This window comes from Suricata suricatta, chromosome 3, assembly GCF_006229205.1.
Source record: "Suricata suricatta isolate VVHF042 chromosome 3, meerkat_22Aug2017_6uvM2_HiC, whole genome shotgun sequence".
Taxonomy (NCBI): Eukaryota; Metazoa; Chordata; class Mammalia; order Carnivora; family Herpestidae; genus Suricata; species Suricata suricatta.
In genome coordinates, this window is record NC_043702.1 from 365,453 (window position 1) to 373,963 (window position 8,511).

The window sequence follows — 8,511 nt, forward strand, 5'->3', positions numbered from 1 at the left end:
TCCAAGGTGGGGCACGGGCCTCGGCCGTACAACGTGTATCCACGAGCTTCCTGGAGGCCCGTGTGTGACTGCATGCCCGTCTCCACACAGATGACGAGGCTCGCCTTTGGAAGTTATTTCCCGTGATCTCCTTATTTGCAGCAAATAAAGTTTCCTTTGTGTGACGACTCACGTGGTAGAGTTTCTACGTGTGACTCGGCAAGCGCCAGCTCCTGTCAGTTCAGTCACCAGTGGTCAGGGAACAAGCAGCAGGGGGGCCATGATGGGGCCCAAGGGCAAGAAGCCTCAATCTCTGGCTCTTACATCTTTGGAGCCATGGCTCATGGGAGACACTGGAGAATGGACGAGGGCAAGCCTGTGTTCTTGGACCAGAATCTCACGGAGGGCTATGGGGGAAGCATGCCCCCAAGAGAAGGCCCCGTGGCTTGCTCTGGAACAGGTCCCACAAAGCATGTCGCCTGACAAATGAGACCAGCCCATTGATGGGAGATCCTAAAACTTCACAGAGACAGTCATCTTTCCAGATGCATCCCTGATCCACGGGCAGCAGCAGCCAGGGTAGACTGTATACAGTGGCCACAGACTCTGTGGCACTCCTGCATCAGGGTATCTCTACTGTCTCCCAACCCTCTCCCCTCGAATTGGGCCTGCCTGGTGGCTTGTCCTGACCGGTAACAGTTGGCGGGTGCTACGACACATGAATCCCAAGCTTCCGGGGACCGGACAGGTTCCACTCTTGAGAACATTTCCATCTGCGTGCGAACAAGGACCCGCCAAGCTGCCTGGGGTGGTGTTGCTCATGGAGACAGGTTCTAGCTGGGACACCAGGCACAGGAGGCCCTCCAGGCCAGCACCCAGACACGCAGCAAACATTCGATATTTGCTGTCTGAACTACAAGGTTCTAGAGGGGTCTGTTGCTTAATAAAACCAACAGATGGGGCTGTCGAGGACTGGGTCCTCAGGGGCTGAATACAAATGACTCGTAAAAATACCCTGAATTGAACTCTTCCTAAAAGGCATGCATTAGTCGGAAACATCATTCAAAAAGCACCCCATCCAACTCAGGGTATATGGCAGCTCCGACAGGCTCACTGAACTATCACACCTGCGGGCCAGTGAAGATGACGGTGCCATCTGACTGACAGAAGCAACTTGAAGGGCCAAGAGCAGCCTCCCAAGGATGGGCCACTGTGGCGTGAACATTATTTTGAGTGAAAAGGAATAAAAGCCCAGCAGATTCAGGAAAAGCTCTTCACCGCTCCCTCAACTACTTGCCCCGCCAGGAAGAGAGGCTTTTACCAGAAATTCTTCCCCCGAGACACCTGTCTACACGACACTCAAGCCCTATTCCCAGACAGCTCCTCGCCCTCTCCTGGCCCACAGCCGACCCCTCTCTGGAGCCCACACACGCATCACGCTGCCCGTGTCAGGAATCTCCCTGGCTGTGGACACCCTGTACATATGTTACGAAGTCTGATGTTTGCCAGTTGACCGTCTCATGTCGATCTGATTCTTAGTCTAGCCACACAGATCTGGAAGGACCGAGGAAATTCTTTCTCCCCGACACAATAATCTCAACCTACTGCAACTCTGAGAAGTTCTAAACATGTTGAAACCTTTACAAAATGCCCCTTCTGAGTTGCTGACAAATAAAGCAATCCAGACGCTTAGTGACAGTGTGTATCTCAGAGAAGGGCTGTGTTACTTATGACTCCACAGTAAATACGTGCTTTCCTCATTTTTGGACCTAGTTTTAGTTCATAAAGACTATTAAGCAAGATAAAAAAGATGCTCTGAAAGTAAGCTCTAAACAGCTCAGTTTTCCTCTTCTTTTCTCCCCTCCCCTCCTTTCCCCTCTGTTCTTTCTCTTGAACATTCGGGGAGTGTTAGAAGCCGAGACCAGAGTGGGAGTGCCGACCAGAAGATGGCTACACGGTGGGAACTCTTGAGCACCGGCTGGAAAAGTCTGGGAGCCCAGCTAACCCTGCACACCTTTAAACCATTTCCTGCAGGTGACTCATTGAAGAGCACGGAGGGGGCTGGGAGATGCTGCCAAAGATTGCCCACAGCCAACCACCAGCCTCCAGCATTCAGAGGCTGCATGTCCTGGACTGCCTTCCCAGCACAGGCTGCCCCTGGCAACACAGCAGTGACCTGGGAGGCTGGACAGACAGGTCCCACCAGTTTGAATTACTGCTGCCCTGATGAAGTGCAAGTCACTTTCCTCCTCAGTGAGACCTTGAAAGAAGCGTTCAGGGTCCCCTGAGTTCAGACACCATGAATCTACACACTAGACACCATCAAACACTCAAGCAAGAGGCTAGTGTGCCTGGGACCCCAGGCAAGAGGACTAGCGGGCAGCCCTGACCCCCAGCACCCCCCACTGACCCCCTCCCCCACGCCCTCCTTCCCTTTTCCCACGCAATGCATTCTGCAATTAGGTGCCACAGAGCCCAGAGGAGGTTTCCTTTAGGGTCCTCACAGCCTGGCCCCAGCCGATAATCTTAGTTTCTGTGTAGCATCCTGACTTCTTGACAGAAATCTCTAAGCACAAATAAGCCTCCTGCTAAAGTTTACATTCATTCTCTTGTCCTTCCTGTTGTGACACTAAGTGCAGAAAAAAATCTAAAGATATTAAACCATTATGAAAAACTAGAGAAGAGGGAATATATTCATGCATTATATATAAAAATACTTTTTAAAAAGCACACTTATCCTAATGCTATTTAAAAAAATCAGTGTTTTCTAAAGGATTATGTGGGTCTAAAGAGTACTGCTTGGACACACACACACACACACACACACACACACAATACATTTACACAGTTTTGCTACATTTAATCATTTTTGCCAACACTATCAGTGCAATCTATTGTTAAAGAATTTTCAAAATAAAATTATGTTTTCTGTATCTGCTAATGCACAAAAACAAACTCTTTGTTAAGGCACACCACCACCTGGGCGCCAGACTCTCTGCACGGGGAGTGCTCCGTCCTCACCGCAGCCTGAGAAGGGGCGGCTGCGCTCACTGCCACGTTTCCGGGAGGCGCAGACACACACTGGGGTGAGCTGCCCCCTCACCCAGGCAGACCTGGCAGAGGCTGGGTGGATCCCGTCTGTGCTCCACAGCCAGTCAGCCTCTTTCAAGAAGAACAGAAGGGCTGTGTTGTATCAGAATTTCAAAAAAAAGACAGGAGAAGATCACTCTCCAAATAAAAGGAGAAACTCAGATTCACATTTCCCATGGATCTTAGTGGTACCGACACCACCCTTGGTCAGCTTGATAAATGAGCCAAGTCTAATCAGCAAAATGGAATGTGGTTCATAACACTGGACTTTTAGAAAGTATAAAAGGAAATATGCCTCCAAATATCACACTTCTTACCTCAATGTCAAATATCTCCACGGTGTTGTCCAGCAGCTTCACTCGGATGTGAAGATGCTTCTCCTGCATTCTGGCTGATGCCCGGGCTGCTGGTGCCAAGAGAGCCTGCCCAGGCTCGAGGGTGCTCACTCCCCCTGGGGCCTGGGTGCCCAACCGTGTCCCTGGAGTCTGCAAGACTCTGTATGTTCCTTCGATCTCCCCCATTCTTCATCAGCTAATGAAGAGCGCTCTAAAACAAAACAAAAACCCCCAAAGAGTCATTGACAGTTGTGTAGATGTTAAAAGGAATCAGGCGCACAGGAATTCTCTGCTCTATTTTGCAACTTGTAGGCATCTTAAATAACATTAGAGCAATGAGTTAACAAGGTTACCTTCTGCTCACTCGTGGATTGGTGGAGTATAAAGCAACAAGGACTGTTCCAGAGACACTAGCTCTGGTGCTTCTGCGAGCCAGGCCTCGAGTCAGCTCGGGTCGCTCACAAAGCCGAATCCGACAGGGGCCTGTGTCTGTCCGGCCGCCGGGAGGCCCCCCGGCACATCCCTGGGCTCCAGCAGCCCGGGGAGTCGCTGTGCTGCCGGCACGCCGCTGAGTGCCGGATGGTACATTTCAGCAAAGAGGGGCAGTGTGCAAGTAGCAAGTGCAGTGTGCGCTGGGCACCGCTGGTCAGGCTGCTCCCCGGGCTGGGCGAGGACAGGCCAGGCCGGTCTGGGCCGGCTGCACGTTCCCTGGTTTTGCACGTGGTGTCTCACCAGGCTGGATGGAGGCCGTCAGAGTGACAGGAGAACTACGCACCTGGTGTGGGGGCCCTGGCTCAGGGCCAGGCCTTCCCAGCACCACTTACGTATCCTCATGACGTCCCTGCCCCCAGCACCTGCTGAGCAGACATGGGCGCCCCAACGAGGCACTGGTGCCCCGTCCAGTCCTCCGCGTAGTGGCACGGGGATGCCTCTAGCTGCTGCTAGTCAGCCGAACAGGGATAAGCAGAGACTAAGTATCAGCTAGAATCTAATAATACTGGTTTGCTTTCCTTCATATTAATCTAGCTACCTTCTATTTATGTCGGGGCCTGCCAAGTTTTCTGTCTCAGGCAAGGATTATCACTCCCGTTGAGTGAGCCAGTAAACAAGATTTGCATCTGGAGGCTGGAGATTGCCATTTCCTGGTCAAAATAACTTTGGCGACTGTCTTGCTGAGCTAGATGTGAGTGGCCAAGGCACACAAAAGATCAAAACCGTATTCAGTGTTAGTTCTCCATCCCCCAAGATTTGCTGAGGCAAAGTCGGGGCGCTTCTTTGATATGCATTCGACTCTGTAGCCTGCCTAGGTCAGCTTGCCTTGTTTTTCCCCCCTGAAGACTATATAAAGAACAGTTCTTGGAATAAACGCGCTCTCTTTCGCCTGATCGGAGAACCGTGAGTTCTGTCTTTACTCTCTGCGTCTCCCTCTCCTGCCCCCTTTTTCTCTCCCTCCCTCAGGAGAAGGACCCACGATGATTAAGATGATTAACCGCCCCTGCCGGTGGCGGTGGTGCGGACGAAACAGGTACCGCTTGATCGAAACAGGTACCGCTTGATCGCCAGGGATGAGCGGCCCGGCCATCATCGGGTTACGACAACTGTCACCTCAATGCGGGGCTCAGTAAAGTAACGTGACACTAAGCGCGGGTTATGACATATTTATGGCAAATTTACTTCTTAAATATGCATATTTATGTATCAAAGTCAACTTACAGAAAAATCTTTATCAGTGAAGCACAGTATGGCAAAAAAACAAACGCCAGACATTTACTCAACAAGTGGAGCTGTTGGGCAAACGGTTCACCTCACTCCCTGACCTTTGACAGGCCTTCCGCTGATGTGCGGAACCTTTCTTAGAGAATTACTCCACGTTTCCAGTCCATTCCCTCGTGCGCCAACCTAACCGCTGGCTCCCAGGCCCTTCCATCCACTCCATGCTGGTTGTGATCAGGGAGACCCGCCTCCTGAACATTTTGTCCCTTAATTAAGTTTGGAAGCTTTTCTGTCACCCGCAGAGCAGTCTCTCCGGCGCACGGAAACCCCGCCCAGCAGAGACAAGGCTCCAGCACCGAACACAAGTACTGCCCCACGCATGTGATCTACCGAACCGGCAGGCAGAGCACGAGAAAGCTAAAGCCTCCAACAGTGAAGCGGGAAGGGCATGAGCAAAGTGACAAGGCAGTGTGTCACTCTGCCTACACGCCCCGCCCCCACTCCTGCCCAAGGACGGAAGGGCAGACGCCTGGTCCATGTTAGCAGCTGCCCCCCATTCTCGAGCTCCCTCTTCAGGTTCATGGGCCCTGACGGCAGGAACTAACCTTTTAAACTCAGCCATGAATGCTGGCTAAGCACTCCCTCCATGCTCAGCACTGGCATCAAGGAGCAGGAAGCGCCTCGTCAGGCAACGCACTGTACAGACCTCAGCAGCAAGGGACAGGCTGGTCACAGACAGAACACGCTGGAAAATCACGAATATTCATGCCGCCAATATGAAACGTGGGATGAGATTCTGAGAACCAGAAGGATGAGCTTTCTCAATTTCCCAGATGTGAGTAGTTGATGCAAAAGTGAGAAGATGTGAATGAAGACGCCGCCTGTAAGGTGTGTCCGTGTGCACAGAGATGAGTGCCCGTCGTTGCTCAGCTCACAGCGTTTACCGACCCTGAGGCACCGAGGGCAGGTCCTTCGGAGACAACTACAGGGTGCGTGGCCCTGGGCACCGAGTGATCCTTCCCTTTAAGTCAGGCTACCATTCTGAAAATTTGTGTACAACCAAAACATTTTAACAAGTCACTTATTTATTCCATTATATAATCTCATGTAGAGTTTTTCTTAATAATTTTAGATGGAAAAGAAAAACTTCTTCCGGTTCTTTATCTTCTACTCTTGTAATAAGAAAGTTGTGTCTAAGCACATACTTCTAAAACAAAACAGGCAAGACTCATGCCCAGTGTGTAGAGGGGCACATCTAGGTGAGCACGGTGTAAGAGGAGCATGTAGGGAGATTCGTACTAGAAAACTCGCAGTGGCCCCTCTTGGTGGGAGGGCTTCTATCTCGGGGATACGGTTCTAGAAGGGCCCTCTGGCATGGTCAGCATGGTTGCATCGCTTGACTGGACCACGTTCACTTTATAATCATTAAGCCGTATACTCGATTGATGCAGTTTTTCTAGATCTGTGTTTATTTATGTGACAAACCCACTTTAAACAGCATACTTTTAACATTATTTCACCTCTTCTAAGAGCAAACGAAATATTAGACAAATGGAAACCACTTCTTGGTGCACAAGAGATCTGTGAAGGGCTAAGTACCTTCTGAGCAGCAAACGCCCATCCTAGTTATTTTCATCTGGTCCAAAGACCCTAATGTAGTTTAAGGTAAGACGCATAGTCATGAGACACTCTCGTTCCAGAAGGTCACTGAGGAAATGACCCCAAGATACCCTACTGCTTATGTTCCAAAGAAAAATATGGTTGCTATTACATAATGGTATGTGGCATCAATTACACATTTAATAATGACTTGGCTTTAAGTTTAAGAAAGCTTAGAAAGTAAGGAACTTAACAGAAAACTGGTGTCGAACCCCAGTGCTGCAAACGTTGGCCCTGCTCTCGAAGCCCACCGCTCTAGCGGCGAACAAAAGGTGTAACCGACTCCTCCTGAGCTGCGGGATGTCACTCGCTCCGCAGTCACGTGCCCCCTCCACCCCGAGGGAAAATGAAAGGGAAAACGTATGCATGGAATGAATCTGTTTTACATCGATTACGACCTAACAGAAATTACTTTTGTTTTGCCTCATGTGTTTGTAAATAAACATTTAAAGGGCAAGAGTACGCAAGACAGATGAGAAACACAGCAAGGCCACTAACAGCCCCGACACGCGAGGTGTTCCACAGTCCCAGGAGCCCTAACTGTCAGACGCCAGCCCCTGGTCACTTCTGCTGCCACCAGAGAGCCTCCCCAGAAATCCAGACGGAAGCAGGGGTGTGAAGACCCAGGGCCCTACATGCCAGTGTGGGCTGTAAGAGAAGTGCTACTACGTGGCGGGGCGTGCTGACGGTGGGAATGGCATAAGGGACAGGGCATTCAGCTATATCTGTCCCTGCAACTTGACTTTGCTGTGAATTCAACACTTCCCTAAAAAATAAAGGCTATTAAAAAAAAGTCTGCCATGGAACACAGAACTCAGAAATCACTGAGCCAGGACTTAAGCCCAGCCTGGACTTGGCCACTAAGCCTCCTCGCGGTCTACTGGAAAAGGAGCACACGGCTCCCCAGGCAAAAGCACCGTTCACGGTCCGCAATAAAGGGAATTGACTAAAAATTCTGTTACGCAAAAGACCTTCCAACTTCCTTGACAGAGTTCTGGTTGCCTCTTTAGGGAGGATCACACAACATACGTCTCGACTGACCAATTACAGAAGCAGGGCATGGCGCTCACTTCCACCACATTTTTCTAACACGTCCAGAGCCCGAGCGCGCAGTGCCGCCAGACAGTCGCTGCTGCCGTGGTCACACGGAACCCTCCCCCGGCTGCTGGGCCCCGGACCGCGCCACCTCTCCACCACAGCGCCACGGGAGAGGGGAGGCCCTCTTAGCCTCGGAAGCGGGGCTGGGGTTTTTCAGAACAAGCAGCCAAGTCACTCAGTGTATGGGATCGCGGAGAAACGGCAGAGCTCGTGCGTTAGGGTGAGACTCGAAGCGCTGCCGAGCTCCGGAGCGGGCCAGACGAGGCTCGGCCCGGCGGCACGGCCATCCCCCCAAACACGACCCCGCCGCGGCCGGAAGCCCTCCTGGCCGGGACCACGGACGCCGGGGACAGGGAGCCACACGACTCACTCGCACACGTCGCCCAGCGGGTGCTCCGGGATGCTGCCTTCCTGCTGGGGAGTCTGAGCACCGAGGAGGAGGCCTGAAGCCCTGGCATCACGGTCCCTCAAACGCGGGGAAGGGCTGTCCCCACGGAGAGCAGGGCGTCCACTGAGCGGGGGCGAGGCAGACCCTCGTGGGAAGCCAGGCAGCACCAGCGGCGGCCTGGGGTCGAAGCTGGAAGGCGGCGTGCCTGGGATCTAACTCCAACCCCGCCGTTCTCTCACTCCCCCGCTC

The 8,511-nt window shown here is 52.0% G+C and overlaps 1 protein-coding gene across 1 annotated transcript in view; it reads right to left on the bottom strand.

The window, feature by feature from the left end:
* FARP2 (FERM, ARH/RhoGEF and pleckstrin domain protein 2) overlaps window positions 1-8,276 on the bottom strand; it is a 93,502-nt gene extending 85,226 nt beyond the window's left edge. The window contains exons 1-2 of the mRNA XM_029933496.1: window positions 8,245-8,276; window positions 3,387-3,615 (exon numbers count right to left, since the gene is read on the bottom strand). Of these exons, the coding sequence (XP_029789356.1) occupies window positions 3,387-3,590 (204 nt within the window). The 5' untranslated portion in view covers window positions 3,591-3,615; window positions 8,245-8,276. The remainder of the gene's footprint in view (window positions 1-3,386; window positions 3,616-8,244) is intronic.
* Window positions 8,277-8,511: the final 235 nt, after the last annotated feature.